A 24,932-nucleotide genomic window follows, 5' to 3' on the forward strand; every position below is an offset into this window, starting at 1 on the left:
AGTCCCCTCTTGCTATAGTGACCATTCATTTTAAAGAAGCCTTTCCTTGACCCCAGGTTCGCCCTAACCCCGCCCCCTCGTTTTCTTCACTGCTTCCCCTGTGTGCTTTGAAGAGGAGCCTCAGCACATGCGCACACTTCCCCTTGTTCTTCTGTGCGTTCCCCTGGGTTCTGCCCCACAGAGACTACTATGTCGCGGTGGCTGCATTCGGTCAGTCCTCATCTTCTCTGTCTCTGAACCGCAGTGTCTTCTTGAGACTTTTTTTCTCTCTCATCATCCAAGTCAGTCCAATTACCTTCTTTCTTCCTTGCCTCCATGGAAGGAACTTAACTCATTACTCAGTTTTCTCAAGGATTCCTCCTCTACTTCACTTTATCACATGGTTTTAAACCAAATAGCTACGGTGAAGTTTTTGGGTTTTTTTTTAATCTTTAACTGAGACTTCTTTTGGTCTTCATGCTTTAAATGTTATCATAGCTTGACATCTCCATTTGCATTTCTCACTTACCTTGAAAACTCACCCTCCCTTGAACTCCCGGCTGCTCTTCGCTATCCTGTAAGTATTCCTGAGCCCATCACTCATCAGGCCTCCGGCCATCCAGAGGCCCCTGTCAGAACCTGGCAGTCAATCAAGATACCACTCGCTTACTCAACCGCATACCCAGTCCACCACCATTTCCTATCAATTCCTCCTCCAAAATAGATTGGAATCCCTGCTTTCCTGACTGTCTCCACAAATAACAAAGCTACTGTGTATGTTCAGTAGGTTACTGCCACAGCCTCCTAACTATCCCCCCTCCTTTAAATTGTGCTCACCTTAAATCCGTTTCCCAAATAGTAGCTAAGATGATCTCTTAAAATTCCAGATTATGTTATTTTTCATTGGGCTTAAAATGTTTCTCTGACTTTCCATTTGACAGAAAATAAAATCCCAATTCATCCCATTTCCATTAGAGCCTGCATGACGTAGCCCCTGCCTACCTCCCTGAGCTCATGGTATGCCATCTGTCTTCATACGTGACTAAGCTAAAATCTACTTCATGCTTTCCTAAAAGGCTCCCCTGGTCTCCCCCCACCTCAGAGCCTTTTTATATGTTGTTCTATTTGCCTGGAATGTTCTTCCTCCATAGTCTTCATATGAAACATTTCTCTGGAATCACAGGAAATGCCCCTTTTTTTTTTTCATGGAATTTCCCCTAACTGCTCACAGTCCAAATTAGAACCCCTTCCCCTGATATTGTCTTCTAGGACATGATATTATCTTGCTTTCCAGAAGTAATCATAATTTATTGTAATTTGGTGAGAGGCCGTGTGAGAATAGTTACAATCCCAAACTCTTCTGCCCCAGTGCTGATTCTCCATCACTTATTTGCTGTGTTACTAGGGACAAATTATTTAACCTCTCTTTGCTTAAGCTTCTTCATGAATAATAATAACAGTAATCTGGCAGGGCATTTGCCAAGAGGAATGATTAATATTTGTGGAGTACATAGTAAATGCAGCACATTGTAAACACCATGTAAGTGTTTACATACATACAAATATACATGTATGTAGCATGCCCAGTTTACTTAATGTCTGAAGGCACAAAACTATCACCTGCCATAACTCTAGACATATAACAGGCTGCTAGTAAATATTTGCTTAATGGATTGGTGAAAAGTGCAGTGCACCTTATAATTAGGCTTCAGTGATCTTCAGAGAAAAAAGGATGATGCATTATATTTATAAGACTATGTGATCACATAAAATTTATATTTCGGCTTGTGATCTTCTGTTGAAATCATTTAATTATATGTTTTTGATCTGAGGATAGCTTCAACATTTTGTCTACCTAGCCCCCTCCCCTCTGACAAGTATATTTTTATGATTATTCTCATTTTGTTGATGTGGCAATCTAGGCCCCAGGAGCCTGAGGGAATTCTACAAATAGCAGAGTTGCTCAATGATTGGGTGATCCCACTCATCTTACTATTCTGGGTCTTATTGTAGTATTCCCGTTGTTCGTATCTTTTTGGAAATATCCAGTGAACTATATGAGTACTTTTTATAGGGTTGGTGAAGTTACTTTGGCGATCATTCTTAAATTCTCAATTTGGGGCCGGTGCCATTGGAGGTTATGCTGTCTCCCCAGCAGCCTCTCTGTCGCTCAGGCCTCACCACTCACAGCAGTGACTGCAGTGATGTCTTGCCCTGTATCTTGTCCCCCTGACTCCACTGCAGTCTGTACGTGACCTGTGGAGTGAGAGTTCTAAGAGCCCACCTGTTGTTCCTGATAATTTCAGATCGCTTTCCTGTATGAACCCCCAAAGGAAGACTGTACTCTCAAATTTCAAAAGTATTAAACCTCTTTCCTTGAATTCAGTCAACTATTTACTCATCTAGCTTTTCCTTATTAAAGACAAGTAAAGGTTCAGTTTTTCCCTGTCTCCTGCACAGGCGTCATCATTTCTGGATTCTGAATATATTTCATTATGTGTTGGGCTTTGGTTGTCTAAATGCTCGTAAACATTGAGAGCTGGCAGGGCCCTCACATACCTCAAATCCCAAATTTATAATCAGGGAAACCAGACTTCAGGAGGTAATTGACCAGCTCAGGGTTACAGTATGAGGTGGGGGCTTAGGTGAAAATTGCTATTTGATCCTTAGTGAACTTTTGTTACCAATCCATTATCCATTCATCTTTTTTGTTTTGAAAAATAAAGCAATGCAACAGGATTGAGAAGTACAAACAACAAATTCAACAAAAATTACTTGGTTGATTTTCATGTTCATTTATATATTCACTTTTGTTATCTTTTGCAGTTTAACAGCAATGCCCAGGATGTAAGCTGTTTTCAGCACCTTGTGCAAGCAAATGTAAGAAATAAGAAAGTACTGAAAGATGCAGTAAATAATATTACTGCGAAAGGAATCACAGATTACAAGAAGGGCTTTAGTTTTGCTTTTGAACAGCTGCTTAATGTAAGTATCAATACCATTCCCTTTTCTCTGTTATTACTTAATTGTAGTAGCTGAATTTCATCCTCCTGATAGTTACTGCTAACTGGGGTTAGAGAACAGTGCTGTTTTCATTTATTCAGAAAGCAGATGTGTCCAGACAGTAGGAATCTTCGAACTACTTTTATTTCTAAATCCAAAATTCAAAAGCATACAAAATGTAGATTTTCTTTTCCTTTTAGATCTTTTCTTCCATCATTCAAATGATGTTTAAAAATCACATTTGTAAGGTAATGATTTCATTTTGCATAAGCACTTAAAACTTGGTGGGCTTATTTAGAGTATCATTTATTTTTTCTTATCTCAATTGCTACAGTATTTATCTAGAAACTTGTGCTTTTAGTCATCGAATGGTTGCTGGAAATATTTTAGTTTTAAACATCTGATTTGGGTCTTTAAGTTGTTTCTAAATGTATAGAAACGTCCACATGGTAGATATTAAGGTGAACAGGAAGTCCCAGAGCAGGAATTGCTTCCTCTGGGAAGACTGCCCTGAACGAGGTCACCTGTGCATGTCTACAGCTAGACTGTCCGACTCTGGCATGCCGACTGCTTGCCCATGTTACAGCAGGCATCTCAGTGTGGACTGTATTTTCAAATGGCTGTTTCATCTATCTCATTTTGAATTATTTGAAAGCAGGAGCCATCATTCACTTTTGTATCTCTCAAGAGGAGAGATAATATGATCAGTATGGTTGAGAGTGTAGACCTAACTAACCTCTTTGTACCTTGGTCTCCTCACTTACACAGTGGGAGTCGCCATAGCATGTACATCAGAGGGTTGTGGACAGAAGCTGGCACACAGCAAACCTCGTGTCTGGAAGTTGGGCTGGTGTTAAGAGTTGTGATCATTATTACCGTAATTAATGACTAGCACGTGGCTGGTACAGAGTCCGCTCATAATTCCTATCATATTTGCTGAATCACTGAGAAGGCCCTTACACGTGGTCTTTTCTGCAAATCTGACTTTGTTGTCCACTAACTGAGTCTTCTAAACACTTTTCAAGATGTCTGATTAGTTGATCCCTTCATTTGTTCATTCAGCCAATATTGATTGAGCGCCTGACAGTTTCCTGTCACCGTGCTAGAGCTAGAATCATAGAGGTAAACACGGCCCTTTGCTCTCAAGAAGGCCCAGCATGATACATTAAATGATTATTCCTAGTACAATGTGGAAGTGCCATTTCAGGGCATTCGGAGTGTGTTTGCTGGAGCAGCATGGAGGAGGGACTTAACTTACCCGACAGAGGTCAGGGAAGTGTGGCATTTCCTTGGAAACAGGATTTTGAGGAATGAGTAGAACATAGGTAGGTAGGTGAGAGAGGGGAAATCATTTCAGATAAGAAGAACTGCATGGAGGAAGGCATAGAAGTACAAGCGTGTATGCCGGACAACATGGCCCACTGCAGGCATTGCAGGCAGTTGGCACGGCTGAGTCATAGCCATGCAGGAGCAGCGATGGAAACAGAAAGGCCGTGAGATGTCAGGTACTGAAGTCTTTAGCAGCAAACCAAAATATTATGGTCTGAAAATGACATGGTCTAACTAGCGCTCTAAGTTAGGAAGCTATCGTCAAAATCCTGGTGTGAGAATAGGAGTGAAGAGATGTTAAGGAGTGACGGGGAACTGGATAGGGGAAGAGGTTGCCGGGACGGGGAGGGGACTTGGGTGACTGTAAGCTCTCTGAACTGGAATACCAAGTGGATGAGGGCACAGAAATCTAGATAGACAGAATGGAAGGGTACAAAGAGCTCAGGTGCGGTCATGTTGAGTTTGATGTGCTGATGTTTAGTAGATACAATTAGATAAGCAAGTAAGGGAACCATAAAGCAAAGGAGTTCATCGCTGCAGTTTTCAAGGGCAGTTACCTTTGGTAAAGTGAATGTTTGTTAAGTGTTGCATGTTCATAATAAAAAAAATGAACAATTAAAACTTTGAAAGTCAAATGTAGTTGACCATTAGATTGAGATATATTCTTTCTGTAGTAAAGGAATACAATTTTTTTAAATAAAAATTATTTTTCTCTTGGATCAATAACCAACTTTTCTAAATCTTGCCATTTCAATTATTCTTCTTAGTATTGTTAATTTACCTCACTTGATTCCCTCCTATTCAGGTTTCAATTGTGAAATGATTTGGGGTCTCAAGCCAAATGAACTATTGTAGAGGCAGTCTCATTAGAGAGGCCACATTAACTCCCAGATTCATTACTAGTTTCTGATAAAATATAATTTTCCTCCTATTGGCCTCTAGTACTGCCTTTACCACCATTGTGAATGATTTTTAATATGTCTCAGTTATTCCTGGAATAAATCCCAAATGTTCTGCTTTCCACACATCCCTTATGTATTGCACTTCTCCATTTTAAAAGAACTTTCGCAAATGTTATGGACTGCCTTATTCAAAGTCAAAGCGTATTTTGTTATCTCTTTCTAACACTTCTAGTCTTATTATCATGCCTGCTGTGTGTATGTCCTTGCAAAGTTTACCTTTAAGATTACCAAAGAGAGTATCAAATAGAATTAGACATATCATTTATCCCATAGTAAACCTTAAGATTTGACTTAGTCTTTAGGTAGCATTTCATAAAGTATTTCTAGATATAATGAGATGCATTTTTTTCAAACAGAAAATTTTCATCGAGTGCAGATATGTAGGATGCTGCACTGTGTGCTGGCCACACAGGGATACAACAAAGCAGGTTATGAAATAACATTAACGTAAATTACCATCTCTACTCATTGCAATTTTATTGAAATAATAAAGTTCTTTCCTTTACTTAATTTTTTATAAGCCATTAAGGAATAATTGTTGTGATTGTGTGATTCTGTAGATAATTGCAAATCCTCTGAGAAGTTGCTATGATGTACTTAGCTCTATCACAAGCCCTGAGAAGGCTACCCCTAAGAAAAATCATGCTGAAAATGAAACATTTCTGTATTTCCCTTTTTACGTGTGTCCTAATATCTCTCTCTCTCTCCTTGGAAAGGTTATTATTATTTTATTTATACAAATGATCAGCAAGACCCAGTGTGCTAATTTCTATTGATATTTATATTCAGTAAAAATAATACCTCCATCACTTCCAAAAGTGAAATCAATTCTGGTTATAAAAACTTTACTTACTTTATCACTTTTAATGAATAGTCCTTTATATACATATTATTTTGCCCATTTTTAAATATGCAGATAAGAAAGACAAATTATCAGAAAAAGTAATTTTAGTTAAGGGATTTCAACACCTTTCACAAAAATATCTTGTCCTAAACCAAAATAAAGTATAAGTATAAAAATATTTAACCATGAAAAAAATACTTTGATGATAAAATATATAACTTTTTATATAGTCAAATTTTCAGATTATTATCTTCAAAGATAAGAACCATATTTGAATGGGGCAAATTATAGTAGTCAATCTTTGTGTTTTCACAATACTTGGATAAAAGCTTTAACTACCAATGTTGTAATGGCCTAGCCAATGGGGTGAGACTATTATGTATAGGATTTTTTTATCAGTAGATGGAAGTGTTGTCATTATTAACTTCAACAGGAAATGGGGTAGAGCATGGACCTTCATAAGCTTAAACACTACAGGAGAATTAATGATTTTTTAAAAACATTAGTAATTTAAAGGCCAAGGTTGTGGTGTCCAGTGCTGTTGAGCACCTGAAATGTGCCTGGTCTGAATCAAAATGTGTATAAATGTATATGTGTAAGTATAAAATACACACTGAAATTTGAAGACTTATTATTAAAGAAAACAGTCTATATTATCTCAATAAATTTTATATTGATTTCATATTGAATTGATAATATTGTGGATGACTGAGTTAAATGAAATATATCATTAGAATGAATTTCAGATATTTCCTCTTTCTTTAAGGTGGCTATTGGAAAGTAAAAATTACAAATTAGGTTTACGTTATATCTCCACTGAACAGCATGGGGCTAGAGGGCTAACATTTTGAAAGAAGCTCAGCATTCATAAATTAGTGTACTCTTTTAATTTCAGCACTTTCTCAAACACATTTAACAAAGGTAGAAAGGCTGAGATATAATTTTAGATCGCAAAGAAGTCCAGACTTCTAAATTAATTGTTCATTTTAGTTGCCCTTTAGTGCTAATCCACTGTACTCCTTTGGGACCTTAAAGAAAGTTTAAGAGAGGATTTTACTATTAGAATTCAGTCTTTCAGGATTAGAATATGGGTCGTGGGTTGAGAGAGGATAGGAGGATATTCTGGGACTAGGTATGGACATTTACAAAGATGTGAAAGAGCATTGGGTGTTAGGGATCGAGTGGGAGTTTATAATTCTGGAAATGTAAAGTGAATAAAATATGATGAATATAGAGGGAAGAGAGGGAAGATGTTTGTAAATGGATTGAAAATGCATGTGAAAGGTTATGCACATTTTTAAATTAACATTACTTGTTTCTGGTATAAATGATAGGGACATGAAATTGACATAATAACTTAATTAAAATACATTTATTAATCAACCACTGACTGATTATTATGTACTAAACACTTATCCAGGCAAGGAAACAACACTGAACAACACAAAAAAAGGCTAAACTTCACGTGTAAGTTCCTGTAGGACTTACACTCAATCATGGGAAGCCAACAATAAGCAAACAAATAAAATAGGTACTGTATATATAAAAGAGTATAAAATGCTATGAAGAAAAATGCAGCCTGGGAGGGAGATTACAATTGAAGATGTAGTTTTCAGGTACATTTCACTGATAAGGTAACATTGGATCAAAGACCAGAAGGAGGTAAAACCTATGGAGGTCTGCGGAGGGGCGGGGCGTGAAGGGGAGGCCCTGTTAGGGGTGGGCCTGGCCTGAGCCAGGAGCTAGTGTTAGAATATACTTGTTGAGCAGATATTTTGCTCATTATTCACAACCTGGTCATGCTGTTTCATATGCTGTATATTTCCTACCTTTTATTATGAGTAATATGCTTTTTTCTTAACAGTATAATGTTTCCAGAGCCAACTGCAATAAGATTATCATGTTGTTCACGGATGGGGGAGAAGAGAGAGCCCAGGAGATATTTACCAAATACAATAAAGACAAAAAAGTGAGTGCAATTTCATAGTATCTTAATTTTAATATTAATTTAGGTGGTATTTAAGAAGAGTTAGTGAGGGAGGAGTAAAAGGAGGAATTCCCGGCTAAAAACACCAACGTGCTGACTATCAAGTCATACTTATCATGGATTATAAACCATGGTCTGAATTAGATAATCATTAAATATAAAATTTTTATGAGATTCAGAAGTACCTTATGACTAATTTGATAACATAATTTTTGCAGTAAAATAATTTTGACCTATAGAATCCTATTTGATCCTTCTACAGAAATTTTACGTAAGAAAATGTTATAGAAAGAGAGAAACCAGAAAAGAATGGAAAACTAGGTACAATTTAAGCTTTTCTAGGATAAATGCATGATATAATTTAATTATTAAAAATTAGTATAATGATACTAAAATTTTCTATAGACAAAAGATTGTCTCCACAATCATTATTTTGCAGATTTACAAATCAAAGCAATTCACAACAGCAAAAACTGCATCCTCATTTGAAAACCTTTTACTTTAAGAAACGATTTTAGACAAATCTTTAATAGGTGTACTAGTTCAATAAGCAAAGAATGTGAAGATGACTGTCTTAAGGATGGAATATATTTGTTTCAATGACTTTTTTGTTTTTTAAGATTTTATTAGGAAATTGGGGGAAGGGGAACAGACAAGTTGCTGTCTTTTTGTTCTTCAGTCTAGTTGTGGAGGATGTCGCTTCACTGGCTCATGTTGGTATTATCACTGCACTCTTCCCGGGTGAGGCAGATCAGTCACTGGCCACTGGACGGCCGCTCATGGCGGATCTTGGCAGCTCACGCTGGCTGCCAACCACTCACGGGAGCTTTATGGCAGCCCACTGCAGCTTCACTGCAGCCTACACCGTCGCTGGCAACTCACAGCAGCCCAGCTCCAGGTTGAGCTGTTGTTCAGCATCTTAGCTGTGGAGGGCAGTGTCACTGGCCCTCATATGTGGGATCCGAACCGGGGGCCCTCTGGTGTCCCAAGCCAGCTCTTAACCAACATGCCATTCGTCCAGCCCCACTGTATTTTTTGTCACCCCTCATATACTAATTAATATCTTTAGATTTGCAGGCGAAATATTGTGAATAATGGGGTACAGTATTGATGAAAAATTTTTGGAACACTTTGAAACATTCTTAGGTGCTTTTTAGCCTATATATGATCTAAATATGATCAAAGAATTGAAAACATATATACACATAAACTTCAAATTAATCACAGATCTTTTTAATACTCAACTCTTTGAATACTGCATATGCTATACTTATGTCATATAACGTGAGTTTAATGTAGGGTTTTTTTCTAAACAACTGGTTATTTTAATAGTATAGAGAAGCCATTCCTTTTGAAAAAGTTGGTAAATGGGCTGAACTGTTGACTATGAGTACTTTGAAATGATTACTTGATTTTATGAATATTTCTTTCCAAAAAAATGATCAAAATTAAAAGTAATGGGAAGATGCAGATGCATTAACCTAAGATATAATGGATATTACTTACCTTATTTAGTAACTTCTAATCATTGTTCCAAATTCTGGGCAATACCACCACCTGGAGGATGTCCCTGACACTCCCCTCCCCTTTCAGGCTTGTTTAGAACTTGTGCCCTGATGCCACAGCACACTATGTGGAAACCTATGTGCCCCCCCACACTGTACTCCACCCACGGGATCTCTCCTTTGTCTGCTCTCTGGATTACAAGGTCCTGCAAAACTGGGCCTGCGTCTTGTATAACATTGAACTCCAGTTATCCCCCAGAGAGCACCGATTCTGAAATAGTTCTTAATACATAACAATAAGTGGAGACTAACAAAGTTGGAAGTATGGTTTCTATTGCAGGACAAATTCATAATTATAAAACATAACATGGGGCAAGAAATATTCAGCTTATTTATTTTAAATAATATTACCGTGTTTTAAAGAATTCAAATAAAACATAATAAATTTAACCTAAAATTCAGCTGTATCTCAAAATTCTACTAATTAATCTTACTCTTATAATTTCACAGAGACTTTAGTATCTTATACTTAGTCATAATTTTAAGTACATCTTATTGTTTTATGATAGAAGCAAGTGCAAACCCTGTTACTTGTATTGTTTCATAATGGATGTAAGTTTAGATAAATTATCTTATCCGTTATTAATCATGCAAACCAACCACCAGAAATTTTATTCACCTCTAGATTTTTTTTTTCATAAAAGAAGTTTCTTAAATGTATAAAAGTATGACAATGGATTTTACACCCTATATCAGAATTTGTGCCTAAGTGTATCTTAATTTTAAGGAGCACACAACTTTAAAAAAAATAATATAAACATATAAAAAGAGAATAAGTAATTTTCATCTAAACTTGTAAATTTTTTTCTGCTCTTCCAAAACTCTACATCCAGGATTAACACAATAACTTGTCTTGGTGACATATCATAAGTTTTGCTTTAGTCCTCTTTTTTTTTTTAATACAAAGGTTTTATTCCTAAGAAAACAATTGCATTCAACCTTCTATTTTCACAAATTTTTCCATTTATTGACTAAATGAAGAATTTGCTAGTTTAAAGCTATTTTTCTATGTATTTGTCCTAAAATGTCCAATCCAAATATTATTATCTTGAAACACTGCTTCTCATCCCCTTCACCTTTTATGGGAACTCAACTTTTTAAACAAAGGCATTTGTGACGCATTAAGCCGCATATTAAATGATTCCTATCACATTTACTTTTGTAAAACTAATGAATTTATTCATAGTCAACAATCCTTTTTTTATTATTAATTTATTGACTGCTGTGTTTTGAGGGCACACACCCTGTGTTAATGCCAAAGCAGCTTTGAAAATTAATCAGTTAGTGCTTAGTTTCCATGATTTTGAAATAAAAGTTATTTTTATCTAACATAAAAATTAAGATGTTTTTGTAAATAGATACTATATTTCTATAATTCTAATTTAAGTGTCTACAGCAAAGTTCTGTGATACACAAACATACACACATCCTTACATACTCAGATAAAGCCCGCCATATTTATATCTATTTAAAATGAACATCCCCTCTGTTCATAGTATCCCCAGGAACAAGGGATTCCTTGTGACTGTGGCATGAGCTTTCTTATATAAAGTGGTATGAGTAAAAGCCAACAGGTGTTTGAGAAGTAAATGAGAGTTGAGGAAGTAGAAATCTGAATATAAACTACTTTTTCTAAAATCGTTGAAACTTTGCAGAGAAACATTGTGAAAAAAATAAGATAGACAACTCAGAGTCAAGTTGTCTGCACACACATGTATGTGTGTATATACATTTTTTTAAGATGGGAGAGCTAATTAATTATATATTATAGGTTAGTGAAAAGAAACACTGACAGGGAAAGCTTATTGATACAAAACATAGAAAGAATAATAGATGGAGATATTTAAAGGAAGAGGGATTGAGAGAGGTACAGATCATAGATTTCTGAAATAAGTATGTGTGTCTGGACAACTAAGAATTATATTTCTGGAAACAGTGTTGTCTCACATTTAAAATACCCTCGTCTTTCAAGTTCAATAGCTTCACTGATTTTCTAACATGGGAAAACTTTGTTAAACAAACAAATATTCATCTCTTGATATTTTCATGTTCTGTATCCACTGACAGTGAAACTATAATAGATGATGGCAGACAACCACTTTTAATTCAGTTATACCTCTGGGTGTATTTGTATTTTGTCCAGACAACATTTACATAGTTAATTGTTTATGTCAAGGACATATGTGTGCATATAGTGTGTATATGTGCACATACTAAAATTGTTTATGTATGCATAAGAAAGATTTTTTTTCAGCACCTTCAGATATAGCTTTAAATGTTGTGGATGAATTGAGGAATGCTTTCCAACTTCCCTTTCTCATTCAAACTTCCCAACCTCCCACCCAGGCACCCACACTATCTGAAGCACTGACAGCCCACAGACACTGATATGGAAAATAATTGTCTCTCTTTGTCATCTAAGGATATGTATGACCAATTCTGTACCTGCAACATTAATATGTGTTACATAGTAAATTTATCAACTCAGTATTTACTAACCACATTGTCTTTCAAATGACTAATATGTAAAAATGAAATTTGATATATTTAAATAGGCATGAGCTTTCAATACTCTTTAAAATTCCATATTTGATTATAACTTTATTTTAAAATATGCTTTTTAAAAAAGAAGTTCACTTATAGCTTAAAAACATTAAAATTACAAAGTCATAAGAATGTTTGATGAGTTTAAAAAAAAAATCAGAAAGCTACTCTTTGAATCCTACTTTTCCCCCAAACCCCTTGCTTGGCATTAATGTGGCTGCTGAATGGTTCATTTACACTCATTTTTCACCCAGATGACATCAGAAATCAGTCAGAGCACCCAGATAGGTGTGATGAGGTACATCCAGAGAACTGATAAATGAGGCTGCAGATATACAGCCCAATTTAATGAGGCCAAAAGGTTTGAGAATTGGAACACAATGTTTCAGTTCTTTTGCGAAATAAATGTATTACTCTTGGGAATGAATCGACCTGATTATAGATAGGTACAGCTTTAAAACCGAATCCATGTTAATCTCCTCACACAGCTGTTTCAAGTTAAAATGCATTCAGTTTCTAATCTTTACCTATAGCAATGCCATTCCTTAGGGCTCACCCATGTGTACGAGACGTCCTTAAACATGGTGCCAAAAGTAAAATGAACTCTATCATAGAGTCCAAACAAATGAATAAGGAAAAGTAAAACCAGACACAGAGTTGAAAGATAATTCCCAGGCCTACCAGAATTAAAGATAGTTGCTTTTCTGTAGAATAGCAAAGGGATTGGTTAGCAATACACACTTAAGATTGTCTAGCCAGCTAGAAAATAGCTCTCTGATTCTTAATTCTCAGAAATAATCAATAAATGAAAGGCATTCAATATTGATAAAATGAACAGTTCAGAATAAGTGGTAAATTGAATGAGAATAAACGGGTTAACGCATATGATAGATGTGAAATAATTTTCAAAACAAAGAATGCATAGCTACAATTATAATCATCTTGACAGTAAATGCATTATTTACATTCTTTAAAAAGTGATTGGCAAAGTCTTTTCTATTTTTAGAGAGAGATAATCTATAGCCTGCAAAAAAACTGAAGCAAATCATGCATGGCTGAATCTGTGTATGTGTTTTATATAGGAAGAGTGAAAGATGTCCATTAATTTTTCAACAGATGGTAGAGAAAATTATTTATGGAAAATAATTCATTGCCTTCTCTACTGTCTCCCTCTGGCTTCTTCATCAGGCAAGAATGAAGTCTTTGCAAGGAATGTTCAAACATGATAATGAAAGACATTCATACTTGTAAAATTATTTAATACTATTTAACAAAAGCACTGCTTCTAAAAAGTTTTATTTCAGATATTTTGGAACTTTCAACGGCTTCTAAAAGATTTTCAGCTCTGAATAGGAACTATACCTTTGTTCATAAAAATCAAATATATTATTTATGCTGGAGTTACTGTATAGCTGAAAACAATAATTACAATGTACATTGGTCCTGTCAGTGAGAGATTATCCATTTTAAAGGCAGGTTTTATGTGTGAGTGTGTGTGTGAGTGTGTGTCTGTGTGTGTGTCTGTGTCTCCTCCTCTCTGACAGGTTTATTTACATGTGTTTCTTTATGAATAAAATTAATGTTGACTGTTTCCTAAACTAAGAAAAATCAAATACATTTTCTTCAGGATTGAATAATATTACTTCTATGCATTTTATCATCTTTAATATCTAAAATGAAACAAAATGAGGTTAAGTATTAAGTGTGAAGTATATAATATGACATAAACCTTGGAGTACAGAAAATGCACTTGAAGTGATTTCTAGATAGTATTGTACCACCTATAGTTGGGATTGCCCATAGTTTGTGTTAAAACATTATACCAGAAAAAGCACTGTTCTCCTTTTTCTGTGGCTTCCTTCTCAGATTAAGAGCTCTGCTCACAATATATCTCTGTAGAGGTGTCTTCCTTGCTCAATCTTTCTAGAATGGTTCCCTTTTCTCAGAAACCCATTTTATCATTCTCTATGCCAGCATCCTTTTGCCTCTTGGTTTTATTTATTCCAGATTACCATTTTTTTTAATTTTACTTATGTACTTGTTCATAAGTTTAAAATAAACTTATTTTAAACTCTCCTCTATTATAAACCCCATGAAGGTAGGGGTTGTTTTAGTTTGTAAACTGACCATGGAACCTTTAGAGGCTGGCACAGTTTTTGTTTTTGTTTTTGTTTTTTCATTAAAGTTTATTGGGGTGACAATGGTAAGTAGAGTTACATAGATTTCAAGAATACAATTCTGAAATACATCATCCATATATCACATTGTGTGTTCAGCACCCAGAGTTGCAAAATATACAGAGGGTACCAAAAAAATGTATACACATTTTAAGAAAGGAAAACTGCATATAAAATTGTAATACTCAATATATACCGATAACAAAAGATGAATACAAGTCATGTTTGACTTCTGCAATTACAAGAGATGCTCACAGTGGTTGCCATCAGCATCTAGACACTTATGATTACGGCGAACTACTGCTTGAGCAATGTTGACCAGAGTCCACTTGTATACATTATTTTGCCACCCCTGGTATATGCATATGTTGAACATATCAGCGAATATGCAATAAATATGTGCCCTAGCTGAACTGTAAGAAATTCATAAATGTTAGGAAAAACTCAATAGTTGTGTTCTTCTTTTATAGGAAATCATTGAAAACAGTATTTCTTTTATAATTGGAATGAGTAAAATTGATGTTCCACCCTTACACATCATCTTATCAGTAGGGAGGGCTTAAGTTTATATAAAAAAATGATTGTATTGAGGGCACCTTTCCATTTACCCAACACGTACTTTCTATGAGTTTTCTCACTATTAGTGAAGCATTTGGCATTACTCAAGAATAACATATGAAATAAATCACTCTATCATTTATTTTCTGATATCTCACTAACAATAGTCTTTGCACAGCTACAAATTGCTTGGAAAGTCAATGTGTGCATAATTTATTTCTCCTTTATCAAGGACTATAAATGTAGTCAGAGGGAAGGGGAACTCGACATTACTTTCTTATAATGTGATAATGTGAGGGGGAGTCATCATAATTCTTGTTAACACATTTAAAATACCAACATAATCCCAAGGCATGTATCTATGTTTTGCATTCATATGTGTGATGTGAGAATCATCTTGGTTTTTTAAGATCATGTATGTACAATCTTGATGACTATTGCATTGTTTTCCTTTTTTAAGTTGTTTTCTGTTGTTTACTTATACAAATCCAGTGACATCGATTAATTTCTTGCTTCTGTCAGACCCTTGGAAATCCCATATAGACATATCTCACTCATATGGTCACAATGACATTTAGACAATGTTATACTCTTTTTTATAGCTTACTGCTAAATGTAATAGTGTGAGCCAAATTTGTTCCTCTAGAAAGGTATTATTTTTAGTTATTTTAGAGGTATGAAAGGCTGATGTCTCACTGATTGAAAATGTTACCTCGTTGAATTCTGGTAGTTTGTAGTCATCATGGTCATTGTCATAATCATCATCTTCATTACCATAGCTAATAGTTATAGAGCTTATAATTTTCCATATAATATAAAAGCTTCACATGTATCATTTCATTTTCAACTGGGTTAATCACATAATAACCTTATTTTTATTACCATCATCCTCATCCCATTTTGGAAATAAGAAAACCAAAATTTGAGAGATTAAGTAACTTGTTGAAAGTCTTACAGCTACTAATTGACAAAGTCAAGAACTTAAATGATCTATAGTCCAAATTTCATAAGCTTATATGTAGTGCATCTGTCTGGTCATCTGTCTCTCTCTTCTCCTGGACAACCCTGTGGCTATCCCAGTCATCATTTGCCCACCCTGGAACCTTCCTTCTGTTCGGACAACAGGGTTTGACCACAGGGGACTTGGTCCTCACAGCCGTAACTGACTAAGATGGATTAAACTAAGTCATCAAAACTTTGCAGGCTGCGAGTAACTTTCAGATCATTGGGCTTCCTAAAATACATTAAGTGTGAAAGGTGAATTCGGACACTTTTATTTATTTCATAATGCTATAAAATAGAGATATGGTTTATTTAGATGCTCTGGATTCTGATATATTTGTGAGCTATGGAAACCACTGTGGAACTTTCTCCTAAAATATTCAGTCTGATCTAATATTTTTATAGGCTTAATGCCAAAAGTTTTAGTACACATAGTAAATTAATAAAACCCATTTCTGACATCATTTTTTCTAACATGTTTCGATAGCTGAAGTTTTTATTTTAGTTTTATTGGCTTTCTTTCTTCTTAGCCTCATTTCCATTATTCCTTGGAGATTTGCCTATTGTAAATTAAACTTGAACTCTGGGTAACTGATAATTGTTGAGGTGACAGTTTCCAGTAACTGTGTTCTGCTGGGAAACAAGAAATTCCTATGGCTTTCTAAAATAGGTTGACCCTGTGGCTTTGGAAAAATCTTAATTGACGACAAGTATTTTAGTCTTCAACAAACAAAACAAAATAAAAAACAGATTAGCAGAAGTCCAGAACTGTAGTATAAAGCTATAAATCATTGGTGTATTACAGGAAACAAATCAGTGATGCTTTTAAATAGCCAAATTTGTTATTAATTAAAAGTTTTCTCTGATCATGTAGGTCAGGCTTGATGTATAACTATGTTATTGGAATTATCATGTTCTGTTCAGGGAAAAATTGGTTTTTCAAGCAGCTGAAGGCCAAAATATGTAAGTTTGAGGCTAATAAGTCCTGATTTTTAGATGTTTTAAGTTTAATTTTATTAAATATGCTCTCAAATTACTATTGTTTCTATGACTATGCTTACATAACCTAAGCATGAGTCAAGAATTATGAGAATGTTTTCCATTCTCTAGGAAGAGTGCAGTACATAAATGGTATGTATATTAAGTATAGTTTATTTTGCCTGCACAAGTTTAACTCCATTGAGCAAGTCTGAATAACATTTTTTTAAAAAAGATTAAAAATTTACCATGATAAAATGAAGCTGTCCAAATTGCAAAAATGCAAATCAACTACCAGCCCAGTTTTGACTCTGCTGCATTATAATGAACCTGATTTACATGTCATATGACAGGACATATATGTTAGATCCCTCTTGTTAAAAGTTGAGACCACTCATTTGGCTGTTGGCTTTTTTTTTTTTTTTCATTTAACAAATGTTTATTTCCATTTATTTGTAAGGCACTATAATTGATGCAGTAGATAAAATAGTGCAATCTTGGAACTGTTTTAACCTAATCCAATGTTTATTCAACACTACCTTCCCATATTATTTCTGTTAAAGACCTCAACTCCATCATTATGAAAACTATTTTTCACAGCCATCTATGACTGTATAAGTCTCATACATGGACCTCACAGAAGTGAACATTTTGAAACATGAGCCTATCTAAACGTCACACAGATTAGTTGAGGAACATTTAGCACATTTTCTAGGATCATTTCACTTGGAACAGAAAGTTTCCAGTACACATTTGTTACATGAATCTAGTATGATTATAAATGTACTATGAGGCATAAGGAATTTTTTTCTCCAAAAAAGTTGACTTTGTCTTGATGTAGAGTTGGTTTAGAGTAAGAATTTGAGACTTTAGATGTAATATATAGCTTGTGTGAGTACACATTAAGTATTTTGAGTTATTTTATGTCATATTATGTTTTTATGCAAGACCATTTAAATACGCTAGTAAGAAAAAACTCTAAAACTATACATTTTGAAAATATAATTTACCTTGATTTTTAAAATTTTGCATATTGCAAGAAATTGCTTTATTTTTTCCTTTATCCAAAGAAGTGGAAAACATCAAAAGAAGTAGGGGATAAAAATCATGTCTGAATTTTGGCATCTGGAGTTTTAGAGTTAGTTCATTAACTATTCCACAGGGTGGCAGTAATATTGTATGGAATAGGAGGAATACTGTCTACAAGTCCAAGTAGAAAGTTAGTGTGCAAAAAAATCTTTTAAATCTCACTAATTATTTATGTACATACACTAGAAAATGTGTATTGCACATGTTTATGAAATCAATTAAGTTAATTTTGTATTATGTAGTTACCTAAAGTTTGTAAAGCAAAGTCAAATTAAACATGGGTATAGCACCTGGAATTGAAATAATTTTTATATTGATTTTTTCATTGTCATATAAAGAATTTAAATTTTTCAGTAATTTTTATTAAACTTTTTCTCAACCAAATATGTATTTATAAAAACATTTAAAATTTTTTTCTAAGATCATCTAAAATCATAAATATACACATGCATCTGTTCAGTGTGTGTATATGTGTGTGGGGTGTGTGTGAGTGTGTGTTGTGTGTATGTGAGAGTGTGTGTGTGTCTAATCAAGAGAAAAATAAGCATCTTATGTATGTTAGAAAGAGTTTGTAAATATTGTAATGGTAAGGAAGTTGCAGAACTTATAAAGAGAAGGTTTCATTTCTAATTCTTGAGATTTTGTAACCATTGGGAGTTTGGAAATTTTCAGAAAAAGTTGTCTCTAAAATTGTTGACAGTAAGATAAATAAGAGGTGCAAATTATACATTTTTTACATGGGAATGATTCGATCAGTCAATGTAACTTATGTTCAAATAGCCAAGGACTTTTGTGAAAAATGAACACAGACAGAGGGAAAAAAATGGGTGTATTTTAAAATTTTAAATAATTACAATTAATGTGACAGAATATACACTTCCACAGCCAGCCCTGATCCTAATTCCTTAATTCGGATCTCTGAGTGCTGGATGTAGGCAAACCACGGGGGTTAGGTAAAACTTTTGTAGTAAATCAAAGCAACAACCTCTTTTTTTACTAGTATGTTTTTTGGCAAGTGTTTATTTCGACTGTTAATGAATACCATCAGTTAAATAATGACATGGTGTGTGTCTAAGTGTAGCCTCTATGTTATTAGAAATGCTTGCCTTCCAGATACACAGGTATTAGCTTTACTCATTTACTATTTCTTTTTACTGAAGAGTATTTTATGGAAACTATTTTGCTAGAACACTGTTGTGGTAACAGGAACAACAAGGAGACAAAGCAATTCTGTAAGTTGAAAATTGGAGACGTGCTTTCAAATGTTAATTATGAAGGAGATCCTCAAATGCTTTCTGGAGCCTCTGGGTTTTTTCCCTGTCCTGACTCTATGTGACAAATGTTTAGGGCATGACAGTTAAATTGAATTATCAGTAGGGTGGTCAATCCGTTCGTAAAAATATTTCCATTTAGGAGTAACTTCAACTATATAAGCAGTAACACTCCATTGAAATATATAGAGAGCCTACAAAATGACCCAATTGAAGAATTTAAGAAAATGAAACTTGCATTTTGAGAGAGACAGAGACAGAGACAGAGANAGAGAGAGAGAGAGAGAGAGAGAGAGAGAGAGAGAGAGAGAGAGAGAGAGAGAGAGAGATGACACCACTTCTACTGTTAACTTGGAATCATTTGTCCTTACAACTTGTGATTAAAACTCAGCTGTGTCCAGCAAATGGCTCCTTACTTAACAAGCTAAAGCAAACCTAGAAGGCTTAAGGGGTGACTTACATAATAAAACTTTACAAGCGAAACAGCACCATCCCCAATGTACATTTTGGGGCAGGGATTGTTATGATGTGATTTCTGTGTGGCCAAGACAAGTGAAAGAACAGAGAACAGATGTGAAATCTCTTTTGAGATTTGTGCTCTGTAATCATGTAGAAAAGATGAAACAGATGAAACAATTAGAAAATGTCAATTCAAACAGTCAATCAACATGAATTAGGGAAAAGCACTTAACATAGCTCAAACCAGAACATGAAATCATGGAAAAGTGATTTTCTACATGTTTATTTTTAGAAAAAACAAAAATATTGAACTTAGAGTATTGGTTTACTTAGATTACTTAGCTGGTAAAAATCAGTATATGTTAACTAGCCAACTTATTAAATACTTGTTAACATCATTGAATTTATTCTCTATAATTTTATAGTATTATTTAAATTCAGTGGCTTCCAATAAATATTTAAATTGTTATAATTTACAAACTATCTCAATTGAATTTTTAAATATTTGCATATTTTATAGCATGTTAGAAACAGTCAATATTTGATTCTCTTTGAAAATCCTAGGAGCTTAAAATATTTATCTATTTATATATACCAGTCAGTCATCTTTTATAAAACATAAATAATATAACTAACATAATCATACGTGCACATCCTGAATATTTCCACAGTGTAAAAGGAAGGCCATCGTTAACTTTATTTGCCTTAGGCAACTAAAAGTATAATGACTTCCTTTCTGTACACATTTTTATAACCACATATGGAATAAGGAGTTTTTGGGGGGTTTTTTGCAGTGACTAAGTATGTGGATAATATGTGTTAACCAGGTGAAGTTAGCTTGGACCTGAAAGATGCCATTTCTTCTAATGAAACCTTCGTCACGCTCCTGATCACTGCGTAGGGAAACAGTGCAGGGCACCCAAGTACTGATTTAAATATAGTGTCTGTGTCTATGTGAAGAGTAGGTGATGTCGTTTCCCTCTGGGGCCATCCTGAAAGCTTTACTGGCTTCTATTTTTCTTGTCACATTAATCAACTGAAAAACGTGCTTTTAGTTATTTTTCACTTTAGCTATTTTGCTGTACAACTCAATTAAATTTTATACAACCTAACATATACCTATTATTCCATTCACCAGGTCCGTGTATTCACGTTTTCAGTTGGTCAGCATAATTACGACAGAGGCCCTATTCAGTGGATGGCCTGTGAAAATAAAGGTGACAGATCTCTTTTCTCGACCATATTTTATTAGAAGAAAAATAATTTCAGAGTTGTAGTTCTACATATTATTAAAATAATCTAAAGTTGTAGCTAATTTTTATAGGAACTGAGGCAAAAATAAGATTCTGAACATGTTTTCTATAGAGGAAACACAACACAGAGCAACAAACTTTGACATTAGTGTTTCGTTATGTAAAAATTCAGACTCCTGTCATATTATACCATTATAAAGGGATATATTTTATTGAATGGTACTTGATGATTCTTATCAAATATAACCTTCCATGAAAAACTAAGAATGAAAAAAGATCTGAATCATGTTAAACTTAGAGATAAGAGAGCGTGACATACTCGTATATACATTTTTTTCTGTTTGTTTTTTTAAATGTATTCTTATACATTCCTAGATAATTCATTTTTTGTGTAGTAAGCCCATATTTCCTTTGTACTCAGAATAACACAAGATGTTATTTGAAAAATAAACAGTGATCACATAGCAATAAAAAGAACCTAAATTTATTCTGAAAGATATTTAGGCAAAAATTTGTATAAATACAAGTAATACCTTGGTTTGTGAGCATAATTCGTTCCAGAAACGAACTACTCATATTACAAGACATCACTCCTTTACCATGTTAAAATGTATTAGAAATGTTTGCTCGTCTTGTGGAACACTTGCAAACCATGTTACTCGCAATCTAAGGTTTTACTGTATGATAATTATTAGATACCCATGATCATGCTTCCTGAATAATTTCTTCAATGAAAAGAAATATTTTAAATGATGCCTGATTCCCTACTGCTTTGTAGAAAAATGACTTTTATATAAGATAATGTAGCAAAATTTCTAATAAAGTTTATACATTTGTTATGAATATACATTAATCAAACATTTTTCAAATTTATCAGTGGCATTGATATTTTAGTGCTTGTTCAATTAAAGTGAAAAATGCTCTTTTCTCTTACAAAGCCATAAATAATTGTATGACCTTTTATTATAGTATAATATTTACATGCATAAATACGTATATATATGTTTCAGGTTATTATTATGAAATTCCTTCCATTGGAGCAATAAGAATCAATACTCAGGTATGGTTATTTAAAATTTGTTTAAATTATTTTTTTCAAGGTAGAAGGTGTTTCTTTTCTGCATTACATACGCTCAAAATACAGAAAATAGGTGAAAATGAAAAATTCCATAATATTACATGTGTAACAAAATGATGAGTATTATGGCAATGTATTGTTTATTATTTCATTAAGGTTCCAAGTGTTTTCAAACATCCATAACTTAGGTAAAAAAATATATAAATATTTTCAGATGTTAAAAACATACAAAATAAATAAAATCAAATTTACTAATAATCTCATTTCATGTAATTTGAACTTGACTCTATTACAAATGATTTAAATGAGTTTCTTCAAGTCATATGTACCACATAGAAAATCAAACAATAATTATTCTAAACAAATTATATAGGGTCCTACTCAGAATTTACAAGTAGATACCTCCCAAATCAACCCTGTAGATATATTACCTGTTTAAAATAAACTTACAACAAGGAGATGATTTTTCTACCACCATTCATTCAAAAACATGCCTGTTAAACAACTTTGAACATTGAAGCAATTAAGTTAATTTAAATATATATTGTGATTAAATATTCATAAATTACTATTTAAAATAATTACTCAATTTTAAACATAACTGAGGAGCTATAAAATAGACTAAGTCAAAATTTAGCATAAATCACATGGCATTTGTGGAAATGAATACTGAATACACTGAATGTTGAAATGAAACAGCAGCTGCATTAGAGTCTGATGTCTAGATTTGGCACTATATTTCAGTTATTTTTTGATAAGTTTAAATGTAGTTTTGAATTTCAGCCAATCTGTGATATGAAAGCAAATATGTGGCTGCTTTATTATTTCAGATTTGTGCAATTCCATCCAGTAAATCACGAACTTTAAATAGTTTAGATTAACATGAAACAATTCACAAAGAACGTATTTCACATATCATTGGCTCTACCTCAGAAAGAAAATGTTTTGATATTGTTACTAGAAAAAACTGGGGTAGATATATTGTATAAATAGTATAAGTCAAACAATGTTGATTCAAAGTATGTAGACATGCCATTTATTCAATCCCCAAAGTACGAATTAAATGATTACATACTTAATAATGTTGATTCCCTATTCATTTTTAACTCTAGTTAATTTTTACTCTGTAAAGGTGATTTTTTTTTAAATATGGCATTCCTAGTTTTCAACCATTTAACTTTTATTTTTTTTAATAAATAGGAATATTTGGATGTACTGGGAAGACCAATGGTTTTAGCAGGAGACAAAGCTAAGCAAGTCCAATGGACAAATGTGTACCTGGATGCACTGGTAAGAGGCTAGCTGTTCAACCACAAACTGTCATAACGAAAGCACACAGTTGACGTCTCCTTTTTTGTAGGTGACATTTCTCTTCTCCTCTTCATTAAGTCCTTTGTAAAATTCTTTCTATCACAACATTTTTTGCAAGAATTTAGATAATTTACATATAAACCTATACTTGTGTGTAGTAGAGAAGCACAAATATAGGGTTATTTTCTTTTCTAGTTGATCCACTGAGAATGTAGAATTTTCATTCTAGAATCTTCAATTTATGGGCATTTCAATACTTGTTGAGTATCTGTTTTTTTGAAATGCTGAAAGTCATTGGCATTAGTACCTAGAACTACAAATTTTGAACAAGAATTTTGAAGTATTTTTTAAGTAGTCTTCAACTAGCAGAAGTATTATAGCCTCCACAACTCAAGCCAGACCTCAAAACACTCAGAAGTACATGCAGTTAGGCAAAAATCTAACTGAATTCATCACAAATCTAATCACCTCTTCATGTGTATGTCTTCCTTTAGGTCAACCTTAGATATTTATGAAAATAGGCCATTGTGGCAATCAAATCTGGTATGAAATAACAAAACATGTTAAGTTGTCCATTGCACAATTGAAACTTTAGTACAGGTATTCCATCATATTTTAAAGTCTTGGTTTTTAATTGTGGGTGATTTTGCCCCTTACAGATGATTTGGAAATATCTATAGATTTTTTTTTTTTTAGCACAATGACTGGGTTAGAGTGGGGTTACTACTGGCATCTAACAGATAGAGGCCAGGGTTGTTCCTAAACATCCTACAATGCACAAGAGAGCCCTCCCTCTCCCCCATACACACACACAACGAAGAATCATACAGCTCACAATGTTAATAGGGCTGGAGTTGAGAAATCTTGTTTTAATGTAATTTTCAGTTTCCCAATATGAAAGTTATAGATAGTAATTATCATACTTCATATTTATTCATGTGTTTAATCTTAATAAGACTTTGTTAATGACTTTACTAATGTAATATATTGGAGAGAATCAAAATACTAAGCCTTGAAAAGTATATGCTAATTCAATAACGTTTTTTCCTCCTTGGAGTTCAATTATATGCTGATACTACTTTTCTAAACGCAATGATGAACCCAAAGGGCAAAATGCAATCCACTTAAAATTACTTATCATTTGGTTCTTGTAAAATAAACATATACAGGAAATTAGGAGAAAAATAGGCACTATTAGCAGCAGGCTTGCATGCTAAGACAGATAAAGTAAAGCTTGCTTACCTCAAGGACTAGCTAAAATCACTGTCCAGTGTTCATTCTTGACATCACATATTTATTTACTTAAGGTCACATAGTCATCTAAAGCTCTGGTTAAAATGTTTCGCTTTTCCAAATGCATCACAGGGCAGAGTATGATAGGAGGAGTCAATAATGATGCCCTGTTGTATTTCCTATGACCAGAAGTTCATTAACCAACATGTCTGCATTGTTGGTAAGGTTCTTACTGATAGCACAGATGACATTAGGAAGAAATTTTGGTCTAAATAAGCTGTTCTATAAGTTGAAGCTAAATGTAAAAAGT

At 33.8% G+C, this 24,932-nt stretch overlaps 1 protein-coding gene across 11 annotated transcripts in view; it reads left to right on the forward strand.

The window, feature by feature from the left end:
- Nucleotides 1-24,932, forward strand: part of CACNA2D1 (calcium voltage-gated channel auxiliary subunit alpha2delta 1) — a 484,358-nt gene that overhangs the window by 392,976 nt on the left and 66,450 nt on the right. For all 11 annotated transcript variants that reach the window (XM_019660718.1, XM_019660719.1, XM_019660721.1 and 8 more), the window contains exons 11-15: nucleotides 2,806-2,964; nucleotides 7,982-8,086; nucleotides 20,886-20,964; nucleotides 22,011-22,060; nucleotides 23,279-23,368. In XM_019660718.1, the coding sequence (XP_019516263.1) occupies nucleotides 2,806-2,964; nucleotides 7,982-8,086; nucleotides 20,886-20,964; nucleotides 22,011-22,060; nucleotides 23,279-23,368 (483 nt within the window). The remainder of the gene's footprint in view (nucleotides 1-2,805; nucleotides 2,965-7,981; nucleotides 8,087-20,885; nucleotides 20,965-22,010; nucleotides 22,061-23,278; nucleotides 23,369-24,932) is intronic.

The sequence above is a fragment of the Hipposideros armiger genome, unplaced genomic scaffold, assembly GCF_001890085.2.
Source record: "Hipposideros armiger isolate ML-2016 unplaced genomic scaffold, ASM189008v1 scaffold_326, whole genome shotgun sequence".
In the NCBI taxonomy this organism is placed as follows: Eukaryota; Metazoa; Chordata; class Mammalia; order Chiroptera; family Hipposideridae; genus Hipposideros; species Hipposideros armiger.